The sequence below is a fragment of the Osmerus mordax genome, chromosome 5 (genome assembly GCF_038355195.1).
Source record: "Osmerus mordax isolate fOsmMor3 chromosome 5, fOsmMor3.pri, whole genome shotgun sequence".
NCBI classification, from domain to species: domain Eukaryota; kingdom Metazoa; phylum Chordata; class Actinopteri; order Osmeriformes; family Osmeridae; genus Osmerus; species Osmerus mordax.
The window spans coordinates 14,228,258-14,251,336 of NC_090054.1; the positions used below are offsets into that span (position 1 = coordinate 14,228,258).

Consider the following 23,079-nt stretch of genomic DNA (forward strand, 5'->3'; position numbering starts at 1 on the left):
AGAAAGACAGTGCTCCATGTTTCTATGATACCAATAGGAATATTAACATATAGCCTATTAAAAAAATCTCAATGTAGACATGGTCCAGTAAATCCTTTATTAAATACAATAATGCAAATGACTCTACATTGACAGCATACTGAATCATATTGTGCAAACAATAAACCCTGAGCAGAATTAAGACAAAATATAGTTGTTAAATTATATGAAATTATTATTTCTCATTCTAAGAGGTCCTTCTGAAAGTGCATTAATTCCTGCCTGTCGTTGTATAATTATTATCATGATCATCCATCATCTGCATCTACTGCAAATACATTTTAAAAATACTACGGTGTACAGATTCTTACCTTTTCCCATTTTGGGACTGCTTTCCCATGTGGCTTTGTTGAAAGGAGGAAGTGGTGGCTGGCCTTGACAACATAACATTACAGAATACTTCTGATAGAATTCAAATAATAAACAATTTCAACAATTCCCTTCACTAACCCATCACACTGATTATGTAGTAACGCAATTTTGTAAGAGGCAGGGCAAAAGTGTAGTGACACATTGGTCAATAGTGCCATGGAAATACATTAGATAACTTTTAGACTGATCATATTGCTCTAAAGTCTGAAGAAAAATAACATCAAATGTGGACAGATGCTTTTATTTAAACTACTTCAATTGTGGTTACAGGATGACATTTTTATATACGGATGTTGAGGATACAAAAGGCTAAAATTAAACAAAGATGTGTAAAAAAAAAAAAAAAAAAAAAAAAAAAAAAAGAAGACAGCAACATTTATGTTCAAGAACGCTATTTCACATTTTCTTGTCAGGATGGTGCTGTAAAGAGTAATAGTTATTCTAATGCAGTTGTAAAAGAAATACTCTTCAGAGAAATCTTTTGGTCCATGAAGCACCACCATGCTGGTATGTCTTCATAATCTTGAGCACTGTTTCCTGTTTTAAAACACCTTTCAATTATCCAGTGAGGAGGAAAGATCAAGCATACGTATATATCTGAACTAAAATATAACACAAAAAAACACAAAACTTTATACAGTACATTACCTTAAAGAAGTAAAGAACAACTTTGATGTATTTCAGAACAAGAGGGTAATCAATTTCCCCAAACCAAAGGCTTGCAAAACGAAGTCTAAGTTCTCTAAATGGAAATTTCACATTCATATCCATTTACTGTTCAGCTGCCTGCAACTCCACCTTTATAGGCTTTGCAGCAGGTGTGGGAGATAACACTTATCCTCCTCTATAGCACACCATTTGACCATTACATGAAAGGGACTTATCCATGATGGACCACTGGTGGATTTCACTCAAAGGAAAAGTTGTAATCAAAGTCTAATGTAAGGACATCAGCTGGGAGACCCAGTGCTTCTGTTGTGATTTCCATGGGCTCGGCAGAGGGATCATCATTAGCAAGGGTGTCCTTGATCTCAGACCCAAGCCCACTTTCACACTCCTTTGGGTCTCGAATGCCAATTTCAGCACTAGTACAGTTTTCGTGAGCTAACCCTGGATGTAGTTGGGGTTGTGGTTCAGGTTGAAGCTGAAGTTCAGGTTGGGGCAGAGGATGAAACTGGAGTTCACACTTGGGTTCAGGTTGAGATTGAAGTATAGACTGGGGCTCGGTTTGGGATAAAGGGGTAGACTGGGGCTCAGTTTTGGGTAGTGGGGAAGACTGGGGTTCTGTTTGAAGTTTAGCTTGAGGCTGGGCTTTTAGGGTTTTAAGGGCTACAGATTCCACGGGTTCCTTATTTTTAGAGCCAGATAATTTTGTGACCGTACTTGTGTGGGATGGGACACTGCTGCTGTAGAATATGTCAAACAAATCTTGAGCTTTTGCTGCTGCAAGATTGGACTTAGGTTTGTCTGATTTCCCGACTTCTGGTTGGTATCTGGCCATGAGAGGAGGGGGTTGGACAAGCACTGCACGGTTCTGCTCGCACTCTGGCACACCCGGTGCACCTACATCAGACTCCATCATCATCAGCATAGACATATTTGTGGAAGGTTCATCTTTTGTGTCCATAACATCCAAGGGAACGGAAAGAATGGGACTAACAAACTCATCTGGCGGGTTCAAAACCACCTCCTGACCACCAAAGGCTTTGGAGATTATATCTTGGGGTAGCATGGGATCAATTGTAGGCTGGTTCTCTGTAACTGACATTGGGGGCACTGTACCAGCACTGGGTGGCCTGATGGAGAGGAAAGCATTTAGAGGTGCAGGCTTGCTGAACTCCCCAACTGACTTCCTCAGGACCATTGAGGGGGCCGGAAGGTTAGGACGTATCCTGCCACGGTTAGATTGGTACGGTACCCAGGTATTAGGGATAACAGCAGTGCCTGAAAGCTTGACAGCGATACTCTTGGCTATCGCCACAGACTTTGAGTAAGGATCCTCATCTCCGTCTTGCCTTTCTGCTTCCTTGGCTTCCTCGTCTTTTAAGAACTCTGCCGCCACTCTCTCAGCTTCTTTTGCAAGTTCGCTTTCTTTTTTCTTCCAACTGAACTTCCCAAAAGCCACCGGGGCTGCTGGCACTCCTTTAGTGGCGTCTTCGCTTTTCTTGCGCAATTTCGCCCTCATTGCTGGACTCGGCCCGCAGATTATTTTGGGAGGCTCACTTAGCTTCTCCGCAGGTTTCTCAGACTGCTTTTTCGATCCTGACGTCTCTTCAGGACGTGAATGCCCAGCCCTGTCTTTTTTAGACAGTCCATCCTCGTTGGGTTTCCCCTTCTCTTTTTCAAATCTATACTTCTCCTCCTCCTTCCTATCATATTTGGACCTGGACTCTTTCCCCCGATTGTATCGAACCCTTTCCTCGCTGTCATCATCCCTCCAACTGTGTTTGGGCCTCTCGTCTCCCCTACCGCATCTAGATCTCTCATCTTCCTCTCTGTGATGTTTGTACAGGTTGTCGTCCTCCCTGCGATATGGGTATCGCTCCTCCTCCTTCCCATATTTGTATCTATACTCCTCTTCTCTCTTACTGTGCTTAGACCTCTCTTCCATCTCCTTGCTATACTTGTATCTGTCTGACTCCTCCTTCGCGAAGCACTTGTTTTTATCGTCCTCATCTTTCTTATTATACAAAGGTTTCTCTTCCTCTTTCTTGCCAACATTGGGCCTTTCATCATCCTTCTTTTCCTCCTTTTTCTTGGGTTTAGATTTCTCCTCATCCTTCTTTTTGTTGTGTTTGGGTTTGTCTTCTTTCTCAACACTGTCTCTGTTCTGTTGCTCATGTTTCAATTTGAGCTTTTTTCCACCTTCCAGATTAAGTCCAGCCTGGCGGTCCAGGTTCCTTCTCTGTTCATAGAGTGGATTCTCGTACATTTGTTTCTGGTAAAAAAGGATCACACACAAATATGCAATTCAATAATGTTCCAAAATTAGCATTGAATTAAGTTACAAGAGTCATTTACTGTGTGCGTGGAAAAACATCAACTTTAACACAATACCTTGTATTTTTCATTATGCATATGGCTGGTGACATGCTCCTCTGCGCAAATTGCATCGCCATAGAACTCCTCACATAGCTGGCAGAAAAATCCCCTCACAGGCAGCAATAATTCAGACCCTATGAGGACAAAGACACAGTAAAAGGGATTAAACCAACTGATACCAACAGAGATCTGACACTGGTGTTTACCTTTGCGGTGCTCCTCAGAGAGAGTACCTGTAGTAGGAGGAGAATGTTAATAAACTTCCATTGCCTTGTAAAGCATACCATAACATTAAGTTAACCCACACTTGATTAAAGAAATGTGGTTTCTGGTAACTCAGTTCAAATGATACAAATCCCTCGATGCATGTAAAACCTTTCTGGATCTTACTTCTTTGCATTGTTTTGCTTTCAGTGACAGAATACTGTGGCAGTGTTCCGGCTGTGAACAGAACCTAAAAGTAGAAGATTGCTAACAACGTTTAAGAGGCCATCAACAATTATTTTCATGAAATATTTATCTCTTTATATATTTAATTTACCTTTAGCAGGCTTAACCATTTTCTCTCCCGAAGAGTCATTCTTCTCATTTTTTGTAGAACTTGGTGCCCATGGTCTGCTGTATGGATCCTGTGTCTGTAAAGTGCAAATAAAAAAAGACATCTAACTAACGCAAAAAACACATTGAATTGCACTGTTGAAATGATTAATGTTAAAATATAAGGGTGACTGAATGGGGCAGCAGGCTGGTGTCTTACAGAAGCTTAACAAATAAAATTAGTCTAATTTCTAACACTATAGGAAGTGATCTGTCAATATTAGACGATTAATTAAGAATGATCACACCAGTCAGGACATGAATACAAGGAAAGAAATATAGCACTAAAATGATATTTACCCCAAAAGGGCACACCAACCTTTTTGTGCAATTTGCTATGCAAATGTGTGAAAAAATCGAACATGGAACCAGAGGTGACATTACAGTGTTGACACCAATGGTTTCCCGCATCATAGTATTCAAATAGGTTGTTGGGGATCACTGAAGGTGGAGCGCTGGAATTCTGCTTCTGTTTGTCTGGAAGTGCTCTTGAGGACGATGTCATCTAATTAGGAACACAAGTTGAAGCGGTTAACAGTTTAAAGGTAAAAGACAATTGACAGTCTACAAGAGAATGAAGACCCTTCCCCTTCAGCATAAAAAAAGTACAACAATTGACATACTTTACTTTTTGTTTTATCTCAACTATCTGCTACACTTGTACCATGGTACTTTCTGTTATATGGAAGATCATGCACTTCCTGGTAAAACTCTAAAGCTGAAAATGATATTGCCTATTGTGTAGAGCTGCTACGCTCATGACCACTGATGTGGACTGTAGCTAGCACACTTTTTTTGCACTACTGAAGACAAATAAGACTACACCTTGCACTAGTGAATGAACAAATATAGACCCCATCAACTGGTTGAGCACTCGTTATTGCTAAAAATGTTTTTGTCCCCAACTGTTGGAAGTTCTCAAAAACACTTACCGTGCAACTTAGATGATCTGTGTTCCAGTCTTGAGGACGATACTAAATTCTTATGTTTAGGTCAAGTTCCCACAGTCATAGAACCATAATTAAATCTAGTTCTTTATAAAACAACCTATTTTATGTGGTGAAAATAATCTCTTAGGCTCTGGGTTGTGACCACTTCATTAGCACTGTGTTGTACCCACACACACACAAAGTATCTGAGAATAACCTAAACTAGATAGTATCATATCATTGCAGTTATTTATCATGGCTTAATCTTAATCTACCTTTAAAGCAATTAATAAACAGTCTCTTCAGCTAATCCAAGTTATTTTGATACATGGTAGTAATGGTGATGTGTTGCCACAGACATCTAAATAACCAAGGTATATAGACTGTGGGGAATCGGAAACAAAAAAGTATTTTGTAATAGTCTGTCATCATGACTTAATAGATAATAGGAAACAAAACTAGAAAATTATTCAGAGAAAATTTCAGATCGTCTATACTAAACAAAATTGAGGATTATCTGTTAAAATGAACATTGGACTATTTACAGAATAGTTTTACTATGATTTCTGCTCTCCCTGACTGTGTGTGGAGATGCTTATGGAATTCTACCTTAGAGGAAGTGGACTTCTCTGGGATACCAACTGGCTCCTTCTTCTCTGCAGTTACTGGTTGTTCAAGATTCCCAGCGGCCCTGCTCACTTTCTGCGGCTTGTCAGATGCACTCAGTCCCAAAATGACAGCCACCTTATCAATTTCGGAGCGCTTCTTCTCGGCTGCCTCGTGTTCTTTGCGTAGAACAGAGATCTGGGAAATGACCTCCTCCTGCAGGCGACTGATCTCTGTCAATAATGGGTCTTTGTGGCCATCTTTCTCGCGGCGCTTTTTTCGAAGAAGCTCACCTATAGTAAAAAGTAAGGTACAGGTAGAAAAAACATCCACATGATAGGAAACTTTAGCATTTACATACAGTTCTTAACCATAAAATAATGGTTACTTTTTTTGCACTTATTTGATTTAACTTGATTTATATAATATACCAACAGCAATGAAAAGCTACATCTAAATACTAAGGAAAATGTGCATGTGAGGGCATCAGCAGGGTATCATCAGTACTTGTTGGGTTGCATACCTTGCTGTTTTCTAAGTCTTTCCAGTTCCTTCATGAGATACTCTTTCTTTTTCATGCGGATGTCTCTTTCTTGTCTCAGTTTTTCCCGTTCCTCTAGCACCTGGTGATGAAATGAACCAAATGTAACAAACGCATTTTGAAAATATTTTTTCCCATTGTTTTAAATGACAATTTAGCTTGTTCAGAAAATGTCCATTGCACCTTTTGTTTCTGACTTTCGTTGTTTTTCTCTTCTGAACCTCTCCGCTCATGGCTGCTCCCTGCTCTAGAACTTCCCTTTCCATTCCCTGAGAGTGTGAAAAAAAGGGATTAAAATTATACTTTGAATAAAAAATTAAAAAATCACTTTATTAATGGTACACTAGAATAAATCAAACTGGCCCTGCCTAAAGACGATTATTTTACAACAATCAAAGACTTTAGCTCCCACCTTTTATATCAGACTCTGAGGTCTGGACAGATTGAAGGTATGTCCTGTCAAATGGCGGGGCACTCAAGACGTCTTCATTCGGAGACTGAGGTGGAATACTCATGGATGGAGGGGGGTACAGTGGCCACTGTTGAGGCATGTAAGGCATGTAGTTCCCGTACTGACCATATCCAGGGGGTGGATAGTTTGGGGCGATCAGACCATGCGGCTGGGCTTGTGGGTAGGCAGACATGGCGTGAGCTGGGTGAGCCATCATTGCTTTTGGATCAGAAGACTGAGGCACCGATTCAGACACGGACTTCTCTTTGGAGCTTTGAGCCTTTCCATGGCCACGCCCCCTGTTAGATGGAGGCGACTTCTTCCGCTTCTTACATCCGGAGTCACTGCTCAGGCTTCGGCTTCGACTGCTGCTGCTAGAACTCCCACTCCGACTATGGGTCTTGCGCCTACGATGATACCCGCCACTGTCTGAACTGTCTGAAGAATCACGATGGCGTCTCTTCTCAGGGCGACGGGTGGGGGTCTTTGGTGGGGGCTTCTTTCCATGCAGGCGTTCCTGAGTCCTGGCAGCCATTTTGCTGATCTCAGTCACACCAAGGTCCAATCCAATGGTTTTGAGCAAGTCCTGGATCTTCTCATACTCCTCCACTTCATGTCTCTCATTCTCTTCCAGTGGGCCTGTCCCTGGTGGATAGCCAAGGTTAGGAACTTCAATTCTGATGTTTTGGTCTGGGGTAATAGAAGATCTGCTGTGATACCTCATATCCACCTGTTGTTGATGGCCGCAGGACGCATGGTCTCCACTAGCATCCTGGCCCAGTAGGTGTGGTTGGGCCACTCCTGGGGCACAGTATTCTTTTTTCAACACATCATGATGGGATGCAGAATCCTCGTAGAGTGCATTCTCTGTATCACCATAGACCTCTGACTGTTGGGGAGCTTCTATTGGAGGTCTGGATCTCTCTGTTGAATCATCCTCATCTCCATATAGGAATTTCTCCTCATCTTCAATGTCGGTGTTCTTTTTCTCATCCTGCTGTCCAGCAACTCCTTCCAGGAGGCCAAGGATCCCGGAGAGTGCAGGGTTGAGACTAGCGCTCTGGACCATGTGAGGGTCGTCTCTCAACTCTCCCAACATGGAGGCTAACATGCTGGGTTCCATACCTTTAACTGCAGTCAGGAAGCGCTCAGCCTCTCTGGACATAGTCGCACTATCTAAAGGGACTCTAGGAGACTCGATATTCTGTGAAGGAAAATTGAAAAATGTAAGTTAAACAAATAAACCATACTTGTCCATAACCATAATACTGCTAAGTACTTTGATACTCTCTCACCTGCACTGATACAGGGGAGTCCTCAGAGTCAACACGTTTCTTCAGTATGGATTTGGTGGGCCTGTTGAGCAAAGCCTCTAACTCTTTACGGCGTCGTGCCATATCCAGCTCCTTGAACTCGTCAGGCTTCTTGGCTAAACTGGAACTCCGACTACTGCTGGTGCTGCTGGTACTGACACTGCGACTGCTACTCCTTTTCCTGCCCACACTTCTCCCTCTGCTCTGGGCCCTGCTCGTACTGTGGGCTCGGCTCACACTGCGTCCTCGGCTCTTTTCAAGACTCCTGCTCCTGGACCTGGACTGAGGCCGACTCCTGCTCCTTGCACGGCTCCTGGCCCTGCTACTGTCAGGGCTGCGACTGCGGCTGTGACTTCGAGGACGACTCTTGCTCCTGGCTCGGCTTCTTGCCCTGCTTCTATTAGGGCTCCCGCTGTGACTGCGAGGACGACTCTTGCTCCTCGCTCGGCTTCTTGCCCTGCTTCTATTAGGGCTCCCGCTGTGACTACGAGGACGACTCTTGCTCCGCCCAGCCACTGGGCTGCGACTTTGTGGTCGGCTTCTCCCTCTGCTTGGACTTCGCCTTCTTTGTCCATGGTCATCAGTCCCATCATAAGCAGGTCTAGGTGTGTAATCTCTGGAGAACAAATATAGTTAATGATGACTAGAGGTGTACCGGATCAAGGTTTAAAAAAAGGGCAGTTGTGTGTTGACGTGAACAGGGCATGTTGAATCCCAACAAATCAATTCAAGACTCTTGCAAGAAAAAAGAAAAAAAAGAAAAGGGCTAATAATGGTTTTAAAACTTGAAAATCCTCCCGCATCATTTAAAGTGCCATGTATATAGTTATAAATATTAATAACATTCCATTAAATGGAAAGCAAAGTTCTACTTGTCTCCTCTTTTTTCTGATCCGAAAATGATCTGATCCGTTACTCAAAACATTGGTACGGTACAAACCGTTCTGAACAAATGACTTTACTGAACAGGTTATTTTAAAACATGTCATGTAAACACGATTGTAATGCAGTGTAGGCTACATAATACTGTGTATAACAGACTGTAAAGACCGCACAACAGAAGTGTCTACAATACCTATCATAAGGTATGGAATTCCGAGGGGGCACAGTTCCAGATCCGGTCCGCTCATTCCCCACCGTAATCACCAGACTGTGGTCTATGGGGATCCTACCACGGGGAGGTGATGGGGATCTCTGCAGGCAGAAATATGTCATCAGCCATGTGAGCATACACCATTTCTAAAATCAACAAATTGGCTTCAACCATTAATTTACTATATTACTGGGTTGACAACTCAAAGATATAGCTGCAAATAGTGATTCAGTTTCTTCCTTAAGTTAGAGTACAATGGGACCATTCTTAGTACATGCTCATGGCATTGTGAGTTTAGTAATGTATTTATTTAATGAATATGATGTACCGTACCGGGGGAAATTTGAACCTGGAACTAATTTATCTTTAATCAAGTGCCCTCATCCCCAACCTATACCCTTCACTTGAAGCATGTTGAGTTTGTAGTACCTATCCGTGAAACTAGGTCTGAGCAATTGACACACATGGGGGGGGGGGACCACTGTATAAAAAAAATAAAACATGGCGGATGTTATGGGTTGTTGATGATTATTTTTTGTTGAGTAATAGCGCATATATACACATTTTAGAAAAATCCTGACGAAGAAACTGTAATGATAAATGTACACTACATGTCTCCAAATCCGCTATATCTAGCTAACCTGAAGACAAATTGAGCTGAGAGCCCCGTTACGTCTACCAGTGCCAGCTAACATGAGTAGCGAGTCAACACTTTCGCTTGGTGCGCGCGCAATACAAAATGTAGCTAGCTGGCTAAATGGCCTGTTCTATAAAGCTATGTCGGCATTTTCTGAATGAGAACTAGGCAACTCTAAATTATTACCCCGTTAGAGATCATCAACACGAAGGTTAGCAAGTTACTCACTTCTCTAGGAGGAACGCTGCCCCAATATTCACCGCCTGCACGTCTATCACTTCCTGGATCAGGAGAAGAGTACCTCCTGCGTGGCGGAGAACGTCTGTATGTGTCGGCAGATCCATGGTCATGGTATCCGTGATGTACTGGAGCCCGCGGCCTACCTCTGTCATCCCTTGTAATGGGCCGAGTATAGGGCCGCCCAGGTCCAGTATGCGAACCTCGGGGCGAGGGACCACGGCCTTTGTACGGAGGATATTCATCTCGAGGTGGAGGCCGACCTCCGTACATTTTAGCTAGATAGCTAGCTATTCAACTTTTGGTAGTTATTGACTTACTGTAACATGTAGCAAATGATTGCAGTATGGTAAATCCACTGTTAGTGTATGACTATTTCGAATAAATCCACATGAAGCCAGATGAGAAGTATTCCTGATCCTCTCTTACATTCGTGTCGCTTATGCAGGGCACAATCCAAGTAAACGCGTGAATACGTGAAACAATGGATCTATTCCATTTCAAATAGTCGGTCCCTGTTATGCGTCCTCAGTGATTATTTTCCTCCCGTGATGTTTAATGGTAGGTTTTCAGTGATTCTCTGGCTTGAGTTGTTCTTGTGACAAATTAGTGAGTATTTCCAGCTTTCAGTTTTTCCTATAATTTCACTCATTATAAAAATGAAATGTTGACGTCTGAGCCTACTCGTTGGAGGTAAACTCAGCAGTGAGCGTGAACGTGGACGGAAGAGGTAACAGACGTCTGTATTCGAACGTATTCACCCCAGGACTGAAGCTCAAACTCGATTGGCCCTCAGATGAAGATGCTGAAAAGCAGGGAGGTTTTAATAAGCAGTTTTCGTTTTAATAACCCACGTCAAAATGGAGAGTAGTCTACTGTAACACTATGTGCTGAAACCCATGTAACTTAATGGTGTCAAAATGTTCACAGGTGGATGTCAAATGCTCATTTTGCAACACTGATGCTGAAAGTCTTAGACATTTATTTTTTTCTTGTCCATATATTAACAGATTCTGGAAAGATATGAAAGTTTTCATACTAAATCAAACTGGTCACTCTATTACTACCAAAGACAAAGATGTTATTGCATATTTTGACTGTACTCTAATATCCTTAAACTGGATAGTTAACCATTATGATTCCGATAGGTACATTTCATGTTCATAAAGACACATTTTCAAACTCTATTCCGTGCTTTACAGTATTTCTAATAGACTTTAATCTCTTGATATAATCTCTTAATCTGCTACAAAATAAGAAAGCCTTATATATTATTCAATATTATAAGGAACTGTTTTGAAATATGTCTCTGCTCTAATTTATATATTCAATTTTCTATTTGATTGTTATCCACTGTAGGATACTTTAATCTTATTGTTATTACGTTTTTTTTGTATTTTATGTTTTTCATTATTCTACTTGTAAACGGTATTTGTAGTATGCTTCTATATTTGTGACTTTAAAAAAAAAACACTGCTGAAATATTGTGGATTCTAAAATATGATTCTGCTTATCAGAATGCAAAAACTGTAAATATGTGTACTTAATCAAAACCAATGCGCCATTATGGACCATTTGGATTTTAATAGAAACATGTTCCAAGTGTGTCCATCAGATGAATGGGCATGTGCCTCAACTCAATTGCATACACTTAATCTCACCCATTTCTTTTGAACCAGATTACAAGTGCACAAAAGTAAAAAAAAAAAAACTCTATATTTCATGAAAATTATCACACTTTATTTTGTGTTTAGATGCCCTGTGTGGATAGTCATGGAACCTTATGACAATCAGATAAGTGAACAACATTTGTGAGAGAAACTGAGAGAAACTAGTAAATCAGTCTAATTCGAAAGGATCACAGAGGGTTAAATAAGATGATAGATCTCAATAACGTGAAGGAAACGTTTTACCTAGTTCTCCTGACGTCTTCGTGGCACACATTGACGTTCCATGTGGATCTACATATAATAACATGAGATTTAAAAAAATAAACTTGCATTTTGCATGAAACTGAGGCAAGAAAACATCACCCAAACACAACTTCCCAATCATCAAGTTTATTTTCTTGGCAGACAAACTAATGTGTGCTCAAATCAAAATATGCTGAATACCAGTCAGTAACCAGAAACAGTCAGGCAAATAGTGAGGAAAATATTTATAATTGATTATACTGAACGAACTGATAACTAGAGTTTATTATTACATTCTAATCTACACTTACATTGATATTTTGCTGGCCTACGATGCATCTTCAGGCACATTGAATTACAATACTGCAGAAACATTTATGACTTTAAACACAACCATAAATGCATTTAATGTAATTGATGTCCCTGGTAGTCAGTTGTTGATTGAATTAAGTTTAAAACTATTTTTCTCCAAGACCAAACTTGCTCAGCAGTTATTGTCAATCAAATCAGCACAGATACACAAATGTGTGCGAGTGTTCAGGTCATTATGGAACTAAGCACTGAATAAACAGAAATGACAAAAACATAGTCCAATTGAAGGACACCTCCTAACTTTACTCAGTGGCATTATTTGCCTCCATCTCCCACTTCTCCAGAAAGTCCTGCAGGTTCAGGTTATAGGTATCAATACCTTTCCCAGACAAATGAACTCCATCAGGCCTGTACAGGCCTGTATCAGTACCACACCTGATGTTGTCATGGGTAAGAGCAGTGCCACCTAGCTCAGCTATAATGCTGTGAACCCTGCGGTTGACGGTGGCTCTGACCAGGTCCACTTCAAGACTGTCCTCGGAGTGCCTCCAGACCCTCCGGGGCAGGATATCTGACCAGACCAACAGGCATTGTGGGAAAATACTTCTCATGGAGGTCAGGTCTTTTTTCACAGAGGCTAGAAGATCAGTAGGGCTATCAGTGCCCAGATCATTGCCACCCAGGTGCATGATGATCACATCTGGGTTAGGCCACTTGATCTTTAGCTGGAGCAGCTGGGGCAGGAGCTGTGGCCATGTCATGCCCTGCATGCCCTTCCACCACACAACCACACTGCTGGGGTCCATGCCCAGCTGCATACCTACCTCGGGTGACTTGGCCCTCATCTCTGCCCAATAAATAAGCGAGTGACCACAAATCCATATGTTCTTAGGCTCGGTGCTGAGAACTTTGCCTGCAGAGATTCAACAACACAGGGTATTTGTTAGATTAGTAGCCTCTTCATGACAGATTATTTCCCATAGAGCACTGGTAGTGTGATGACTGCTCGTACACTGCTGATCCTTTTCGTTGTTCATGAATCATATAAGATACTTAACTTGATTATGGTTGTCCAGAACAAAAATTCTATCTATTCTATTGAAGTCCTAGTTAACTAGTGTCTTTAGGTTGTAAATCAATTTCTCTTATTAACTCGTATTAATTCCCAGATATTTTTATTGTTTTGTCTCTAAAGCAGTCATTGAAATCTTAAATAGATAACCATAGTTCATTTTTGTTTCCTGTCGTAATGTGCAATATTTTAGTGTGAGGGAAGTTTTATGAACTAGATATGTACAGTGAAGAGACCAAAATATCAACCTACCTTAATCATAGAATGATACATCTTTATCTATTCTACACTTACTAATGCCATGAAATTAATACTACTGTGCTAAGTAAACATTAATCTGAGATTACAAACAATACACATGACCTACATTTCAACATTGTCCATTACACAACAATACATATGTTACCATATGGGTGACAGCTACCTATCCTCAGAAAACCCTTGCCAACACTATCAACAGGACAGGTGCAATATGTATCTTCGCTAAATCAAAATGTCATTCAATTACTTTGCACACACCCATTTATGTATTATAAAAGTGCTTGACACTTCCTAAACTAAATTCTTAAAATGAAACTAGCTAACATGAACATAGAACAAGAACAGGTGTGTATTATATTCCATTAATGTGAGCATTCGATCATTCCTAATTGCTTGAGTACATTTTTCTTTTTTTAAATGCACAACTACAATTATGCAACTGTCCTGGTAATTTCTTTCCTGTGCTGTCTGTCAAAGGACTTTATAGAGATTAGAATTTACATTGACCAGCCAGATAAAGTTACAGATGTCTTCCTCTGTTGGGTCCTTTTTTCCTCCTTTCTTGTTGGGTGAAATGGACTGCTACAGTAGACTCTGCTAAAATGCTATGCGTGAAAGACGACATTAAATAACAGTGGACACCTAGTTGAAAATATACCTGAAGACAAAAAAAAGATAATCTTAAAATATATTTTCAATGCCTTGTTAAAGATTGAGGTTCTGAAATAGCCTGTTGTTGAGAAAATGTTAAGTAAAGACTGCAAACAAAAAAACTTTCCATATTTAACCATGCTCAGGGTACAGTGTGCTATAGATCTTTTTGAACATTCAGAACCTGGCCTAACTCTGAAGTACAAATGCATTCAGAATGCGTTTGTAACTTTCTTAAATTGATAACCTTGTGGTTAACTTAAAAAAAAAACATCAAATGAGGTCAAACCAAAATGATGACCTACCTTCATTCATCTCTTATCATCAGACCTTCCCTATTTTCTATTAGTTTCAAATTACCGTAATGTCAACAGCAATACTCAATTATTTAGCAATACTAAACAATCTAACTGAAACTCAACACTTTCGTGTCTCAGTAAAACTTAGAATTGGCAACCCTGGGTTTCTCTACCTGAGCGCCAGCAACATTTTCTTCGATAGCACTCGCTAAATATTCTGCAATCTACATAGAGTTCACCTTTTAATGTGTATAAAAATATGTAACCTTCTACAAATGTAACACAATTTAAATGCCAGTGCTAACTAAAAGTGAAAGTGCAATCCCAAAACTAGCTAATTTAATATACAAAACCTAACTACATAAGTTTCAGATTTTTTAAGTCACCAGGGTTGCGCAATATCACGATAGACTTCCCAAAATAGTACATGTATAAAGGGAATTATATATCTTGGTATGCCTAGCTATTTAATAATGCTGGTAAATAATACAGTAGCAGGGCTTTCTGAGCCAAGACAAAAAGTTTACTTTGTGTTGACAGGCTGTTACAAGTCGTCTTCCTTTCTTGGTCTTTTTTTCTTTGACTCCAATCTTGATAGGTGAAATGGACTGCTATTCTTTGCTAAGAAACTGACTTTAGCACACAACATACAAACTGAACTCAACATTCTAACTGAAGTCTAGCTTGAAATATATATAACTTTGCATTGTGAAAAATTATGATTTAAGATAAGTCTACATTTATCAAAGCTTGTCTATGTTCATTGTTAATCCAAAATCAGAGTTACAGTATGACGGCGTCCACAATAAAATAATGATCAAATCTATGATCATCATGTACGACGGTGCTGTGGTTGAAAAAAGTTTACGTTGACCTGTGTCGCTGAAGTCACAGGCTCATATTATCAAGACTATTTACTTTATTGACTTGCAGCCTGTCTATCTGTTAACTTGATTGGCTTTAATATATATATTGATAAACTCAACCTGGCTACAGATAGTGACTGGCTACATCACTCTTGAAAGTACTGACCAGAATATTATGAAATAAGAGCCAAACAATGTAAGCCCAAGAAGGTACTTTCAAAAGCTAATGAGTATGCAACAATATAGTACCTGGTGGGTTGTTCTGATTTTGGTTTCGAGCCCGCAAATCCTTCATTTGCTGCTTATCAATCATCCTCTGGGTAAATTGTTGCTTACTCTTCTCCATCATCCTCTGGTTAAATTGTTCCAGCTATAAGTTCATAACAGAACACAAACACATACCAGTTATTGACATAGGCATCAATTCACACATTCAACTAATCATCTACTTAATAATACAACAAAGGACAAAAGATTCATATTCAGGTCATCATAATCATCCTCTAAGCATGCATCATGTTTATAAATTGGGACTTGGCTCCAAATACAATTGACAACAAATGACATACCCGTTTTTTTTGTTTGGCCTCGATATCATCCTCTGATCCTGACAAGGCTTGTTTACCCACGGTTGATGCAGCATGCGGCTGTGCTGCCTCGGAGGACTGCAAATTGAACTGGACCACCTTCCCTGGTTTAGGCGACTCTTTCTGTACCGTCTTGGTTTTGACAGTTTCAATGACCTTGAGGCACCTAGAGACGGATGTGGCTACAACCGTCTGCTTGGAGTCATCACTCGTGGAACTCATTGGCGTAACCTGTATCAAGGTATTTACTTGTTGAGGTTTTGCAAGGGAAGTAGACTGAACTATGGGAGCTAAAGAATGTAATGGATAAGGAGATACGGGGGGAGGACCTGCTGGTGGCTGCCCGTAATAATGGGTAGGCAGGCTAGATGTGTGTCCAACGTAGGAAGAGTATTGTGCTTGCTGGTACACCCCAGGTGCCTGTTGACATGAGGAGGGAGCAGCAGAGGTTGGTGGTATGGTATACTGTGTGCTAGCCCCCTGGTGCCAGCCATAGTCGGTGGTGGAATAAGAATAGCCAGGCAGTTGATCTGGGTACAGTGACGATGAGGACGTGACAGGGGTGGGGTTAGACGGAGGGGTGATGGGCATTGTCTGTTCGGATGCGTTCCTCACAGTCTTGGTGAGGCTCTGCATCTGTCTAGCCTTCTCCAAGGCTTCCTCTTCTTTCTGGTCAAGGAACCCACTATATTCGGACGTAGGCTCGTAGCTGGAATATGGTTTTCGACTGGACAACCTTGCAGGGGAGGTGGACCGGAGATTTTCAGAGTCGGCGGAGCGCGTACGACTCCGATGTCGATCATCTCTCCTCGATGACGAGTGTTCCCGCTCTCTCTCTGAGCGCTCTGAAGACGATTTCTCTGTTCGTCCATAGAGTCTCTCCTGGGTCCTGTCTGCCAGCTTGGAGACCTCTCCTGTGTCAAGATTCAGGCCGATGGTGCGGAGAAGGCTCTGGATCTTGTCAAAATGCTCAGACTTGCTGGTACTACCCTCCCTGGTCTGTCTAGTTGGACTCAATTTCCTGCCTTCACTCACTGGTTTCTGCCTTTCCCTTGACCCCGAGGACCTTTTGTAGTGTTCACCATCAGCTGCAGAGCCCTTACCATGGTAGAGGAACTTCTCATCTTCATCCAAGTCGGTTGCTTTCTGGTAGGCACTGGGAGAATATTTCTCCTGCGCCATGCTCAGTATTCGAGAAAATCCACTACCATCCTGGATAGCTCTCTCATGCGGCAACAGATCATCTTGACTGTGGTCAGTAGTTTTGCAGCTGTCGTGTTCATCAGGAGATTTTAATACGTTGCGGCTGAAACTGAATGTCTTCTCCGGGTCTGCCTCTCTTACACTGTGAGGGTCGTATTTGCCAGCATTTAGCTCAGGGTGGCTCTGTGGCACTACCTGGGTGTTCTCTGCCAACACTGAAATCTCATCTTGAGCCTCCTGAACTATTGTTGAGAAAAGACTGGTGTCCACGCCTTTGTTGAGGATGTTAAGAAATCTGCTGATCTGGGTGGTCAAGTTACGTTTTTCTTCAGGGGATGACTTTTGGCTGGGAGGAGAGGAATTACGTTTACTTGATGAAGACGGGCCAGGGGAAGGTTGTTTAGGGATAATGGGATGGAGGGTGGACTGGCTGGAAAGGAGGCTTTGTGGATTCTGTTTGGAGGAAGGCTGACCAGGGGGAGATTGGCATGGAGGAGATTGGCTAGGTGGAGTTTGCTGAGGTGACAGTTGATTTGGAGTGGGTTGACTGGGATTATGTTGACTTGGGGGAGTCTGATAAGCAGTGTGTGTGTTGACAGGAGCAGAATGTTCCTGAAGAGATTGGCTTTGATAAAAATGATCCTGTGCCGAAGTTTGTTCATATGGGGAATCGTCATAATATGACATTTTACTGGATCTCTGGGTATACAAAAGATGGCTTTGTTCTGGTGAATCGAATGACTGAATATGGTCAAGTGTAGGTGGATTGTAGTGGTACTGGTCATGATCAGGGGGTTCATTCTGTAGGCAAATGAAATAATATCAATCATTATAGAATCATCTTGGTTAGTTGAGTTAATATATTTAGTGTCAAGAAGAATCAATGATTCATCCATGAAAACAAAACTGTGTTATTAATGTCTTAACTATTTCAACTTCAAATATTTCATAGATTACAACCATTACATACACCAGTCAACAAGATTATCTAGATAAAGAATGACAGGCGCAACAAACCTTAATTGGGAACAAAGGCCCAGAAACACTTTCAGTGCGTTTCTTCAGAATGGATTTCACTGGCTTGAATTCGGTGATTGGGACAGCGATCCTGCCATGGTCGTAGTCTATGCAGGTCTTTTCCATTGGCCTCATATCCAGGATGCCTCCCCTCGGCGGCGCCATGGTCACCATGGCTTTACGGCGAGCGATCATATCATTGAGTTCCTCAAGCTCCCTTTTCTTCCTGGCGAGCTCCTGGTCCACTCCTCCGCCGTGCCTGGGTTCCCCTGGAGGCAGGCTGGAGTCCCGGCTCCTCCTCTGACCGCTGCCCTCATACTCCCTGCTGCTGCGTCCCTTGGAGCCCATTCTCTCCCTGCTCCTGCTCCGGCTCCTGCTGTGACTGCGGCTGCGTCTGCGCGACCTCTCCCTGCTCCGACTGCGCCTGGGCCGGCTGTGTCTATCTTGCTCCCGGCTCAAGCTCGGCGCTCTCCTGTGGCGGCCGAACGCGTCTTTACCGGGACTCCTGCTGCGGCTCTTGCTGCGTTCGTTTCGCCGTCGCCTGCTGTCGCTGTCTTTACGTCCTGTGCTGGGCTTGTTGTCCTTTGACCTCAGGGTTTTGACAACGGCTTTCATTTTGTCAGACTCGGTTGGAAGTTTTGTTTTCATGTCCTCTGGTTTGCCCTTGCTGGAAAATGATCAGTTGGGGAAGGAACTGATTGTCTTCATTTTGTAGGTACCACATACTTGATACATAAACCAGGACACTAAGGTTTTCAAGCAAGAATACAAGTTACTTACTCATCGAGATTGGTGGTAGAATCCTTCATTAGCTTGATAGTCATCTGCTTCTGAACACAGGAACGAGAAAGTTAGAATCTTATATGGTATTGTATACACTTTAATTTAGCATCACAAATACCTAATCAAACCTAATTAACCTCACAATTTTTCTACCATACCTTTATTTTTTTGGTTCCCACTCCCCCTAGCTTGGGCACAGGGAGGAAGACTCTCTCAGTCAGACGTTTGATCCTGATTGCCTGACTCCCACCTTCCGCCGTTTCATGCTTGGTAAAAAAAAAGGAAAAAAAAAGAGATCACATTTACCCCCAAATGAAGTGAAATCTACCCTGTGGATGTTAAGTGCAGCATAAGCAGAACTTACTGGGATGACACTGAACTCCACCTTTTCGTTGAGCTCCAGTTTTTTAAACTCCATCACTTCAGACATGTGGAAAAAAAGCTGAGGGTTTTGCTGGCATTTAATGAACCCCGACAGGTCCTCGATCTCCACCACCATACCCTGTGAAGGTGTAGAAAAGAGTTGGCATATATGCAGCCATTTTTAACAGAGACGTCTCCAAACTATAGTTCAGCTTCCTTTCTTTCTAACGGCAAGGTCCAAAAGAACCACTTCTTGACTTACCGTTCGACGTTGTTCAGTTGATTCCGCAAATGTTTCTGGTGAAATATTGACGTTGACTGCCCGCTCTTTCTTGGTTTCTCTGTGGGTCGAGATGTTGAACTTGATCTTATCGCCGTCCAACATGGTGGCAGCGGTCCGAATGTCTTGTGGCTCAAACGTTAACTGCTTCTGTTCACCTGCCAGTGTCATCACCAACTTGCCCTTCTCAGACTCGTGTCCCTCTGCCTAGATGACAAGAATGTCAATTACATCAAATGTTACATACTTCTGTAGTCAACAATTAAGCTACAAAAGTGTGACGCATGTGGCACACTTGAAGCAGACAAACGCTGCATTTGCATTCATGTTTAATGGGAATTCCTGACCCACTAAAATAGAACTAATATTTAAGGTATTAATACGCAAATGGAGATTGCAAGCACAAACCCAATGACTTACTGGCAGCTGCTGAGGATTCTTGAGGATAGCTTTGAGGACTGTTCCCTCATACTGTTCCTTACTGATGTCCTCCACAACCTCAGTCATCACAGGTGGCAACTCCGAGCTCACTGGCTTCCACTGAAGACACAAGTGACAGAATACTCTATTACATAGTCACGAGAGTATCACAGTGGGAAGGTTAAGTGAGTACTGCCAATGGTATTGAGTTGAAACCAATGATCTTGTTGAAAAGCACCATATTTCAAATCACACGAGACCACCCTCAACCGTTTATTCTTCCATTGCATAGCATATAAACCCAATAGCTTTATATTGTAATACCAAGACTGAGGGTATAACGCCTTACCTTGTCTTTGGCTAGAGCAACCTCTTCTTTCTTCTTGATCTCCTCTTTTTCCTTGACCTCCTCCAGCACACTTTGGGTCTCAGAATCAAATTTCACGGATCCTCCCTTCAGCTTTCTGACTCGAATAGCCTTCTTTTTCTCTTTAACCTGAACAATCAACAAAACACTGAACATTCGAAACTCTCCCCTATATCACACAGGGTTCCAATGATTGTAATCCCTTCACTGATTACGGTCGATAGCACTCACTGAGATGACAGTAAACTCCACTTCATCTGTGGGGCTGAACTCTGTATCACCCAGGTTTTCAGTCAGGTCAAAGGGCAGGTTAGGGTGGTCCTCTGACACAATTATACCTTCTGTGTCCTTTATGTCCAAGATAGCACCCTGTCACAATAAGGAAGAATATTACCGTTATAGTAACTACCCAAGTATGCCTGGTTTACGTTTGTTCAGCATTTTGACAAATACTGTTAATCCTCCTTCATACCTTTTCTCTCGTCTCCTCTGTATGTTTAAACGTGGCAGGAATCTTTGGCTTGATGTTGGTGGCTCTCTTGTTCTGGGTAACTATGTCAGTTAAGAGATTGATCAGAACATGGTCCCCTGCCAACAGAGTGACCGTGCAGTCTCGTTTCTCGTAAGGCAACTTGGATTTCTCAGGACCAACATTGACTTCTATATATCCGGGTTTCTGCCTTACACCAATCTATATGGAACACACGATGGAAAACGTTGAACAAAGCAATATACATGATTTGTATATTACAGGTCAGCTTCACTACAGAAAACCAGGTCACATGACTTGTATTTATGTAGGTGTAGCAAACTAAACAAATGACATTTGTCATTGTACCTCACCTGCGCTTCAGTATAACTTTCGATGACAACTCCTTCGTATATCTCAGTGTCAACATTCTCAGTTCCACCCGGGGCCACTTTTACATCAGTGGCAATCTCATTAGACTAGTTATAATTCAAAAAGAAGCAATATAAACAAATCAAATTATACAATACTGAAATGTGGTATAATGTATTCATATATTAAGATGTAAACATCTGCTAAAGATGTGTAGATATTGACCCACCATCTCTTTGCATGCTGTAAAGTGAACTCTGACACCTGGTGCCAAGGCCTTTCGACTCCCAAAAAATGCATCAAAGCTAAAGGTGAATTTCTTTAGGTCCTCTCTTTCAATAAAACCGTAGCTTGGCTGTAGGATGGAGAAAATGATTCATGACAATAAAACATTATGATCTTCAAATGTATGTACTAACTACTGGAAACAGAAATATGATACATTCAAGGCCAGTCAGTGACAAGTGAAATCAAAAATCCTGTTTCCATTGGGACCCCTATGAAAGATATGAGACATATTATGGTTTAAATAATAAATATATGAAATAATAATAATAACTTACCCCAATGAATGAAATGATCCCTGTGGATCTTCCAGGAGGAGGCCTAAAACATTGTAACTCATTAAAGACAGTGGTATCAAATGTGGTATCACAAGTAGACCCTACTAGACATCTTTGATCTTTTTCCTATGTGAGTAGCTGTACTGTCACAAATACACCAGTGATAAAAAAACATTACTTGTCAAAGGTTCTTGTCCCAAGTAATCCTTGTGGTTTAGCCTTCTTTGTGCTGGCCTTGGACTCATCCTTGGGCTTCTTGGACTCATCCTTGGGCTGGTTTGGCTCATTCGGAGATGTGGACTCAGTGGTTTTCTCAGTGCTTTCCGGGCCAGATATCAAGGCTTTAATCTTTAAAGACAACAGTTACAATAGAGTTTCCAGCACATTCATTCATGTAAATAGTCAAAATCAGGACAAGTTTTGGTGCATACCCATGCTGGCTGGTCTGGGGCAGGGTTGACAATCACTTCTTGGTTTGATGGAACACAAGTGCTGGCCTAATGAACACAAGATGGTTACACTTGGTTTACATTTTAGCGTATTTTAACGTAATAGCAAAGAGTCAAACGCAGTAGTACATAGAGATTGCATTGAAAAGTTACATACAGTACAAAAATATGCAATAGTGTATACACATTGTCAGGAACATTGCAGCATAAACACTAAGTGATTGCTAAACCACAACAAAAATACCTCAGTTGGCCACACCGGAGGAGGGATAGTGGCATAATTGGCCACTGCACCATATTCACCCACTGGTCCATAGCCTGGCATCATGGGCACTGTTGCAAATCCTTGAGGATCTGGTGGGCCTGACATGGGTCCATAACCCATTGGGGGAATTTGAGGATTACCAGCCATTGGATTACCAACATAATTTGGATCTGGACCACCGTAGAATCCATCTGGTGGCGGCCCACCCGGTCCCCAGCCACCTGATGGTGGAGGTCCCCCTGGCACCCACCCCCCTGGTGGTGGTCTTCCTGGTCCCCAACCTCCTGGCGGTGGTCCACCAGGCCCCCAAACATCTGGTGCTTGTGGTCCACCCAGTCCCCAACCCCCTGGTGGTGGTCCATTCGGTCCCCAACCCCCTTGAGGTGGTCCACCAGGCCCCCAACCATCCGTTGGTGATGGACCGCCCGGTCCCCAACCCCCTGGCGGTGGTCCACCAGGTCCCCAACCTCCTGGTTGTGGCCCGCCCGGTCCCCAACCCCCTGGAGGTGGTCCGCCCGGTCCCCAACCCCCTGGAGGTGGTCTACCCGGTCCCCAACCCCCTGGAGGTGGTCTACCCAGTCCCCAACCCCCTGGCGGTGGTGGTCCCTCTGGTCCCCAACCTCCTGGCGGAGGACCACCCGGGCCCCAACCTCCCGGAGGAGGACCATCATACCCCCAGCTTCCGGGTGGCGGAGGTCCTGGGCCCATCC

At 42.4% G+C, this 23,079-nt stretch overlaps 1 protein-coding gene across 1 annotated transcript; it reads right to left on the reverse strand.

The window, feature by feature from the left end:
* Positions 1-83: 83 nt before the first annotated feature.
* znf318 (zinc finger protein 318) lies at positions 84-22,560 on the reverse strand. Its single transcript, XM_067235700.1, is given in 31 exon segments — positions 84-3,349; positions 3,469-3,686; positions 3,844-3,907; positions 3,995-4,021; positions 4,023-4,088; positions 4,370-4,555; positions 5,589-5,878; positions 6,109-6,208; positions 6,310-6,395; positions 6,539-7,781; positions 7,873-8,506; positions 8,966-9,084; positions 9,849-10,147; positions 12,387-12,995; positions 15,481-15,601; positions 15,801-17,822; positions 18,039-18,705; positions 18,819-18,868; positions 18,980-19,087; positions 19,186-19,323; positions 19,447-19,671; positions 19,885-20,004; positions 20,234-20,380; positions 20,483-20,620; positions 20,724-20,942; positions 21,095-21,199; positions 21,322-21,447; positions 21,656-21,698; positions 21,834-22,003; positions 22,087-22,152; positions 22,349-22,560. Coding segments are annotated over 31 exon segments (10,578 nt in total). The 5' UTR covers positions 22,490-22,560; the 3' UTR covers positions 84-1,318.
* Between the last annotated feature and the right edge of the window lie 519 nt (positions 22,561-23,079).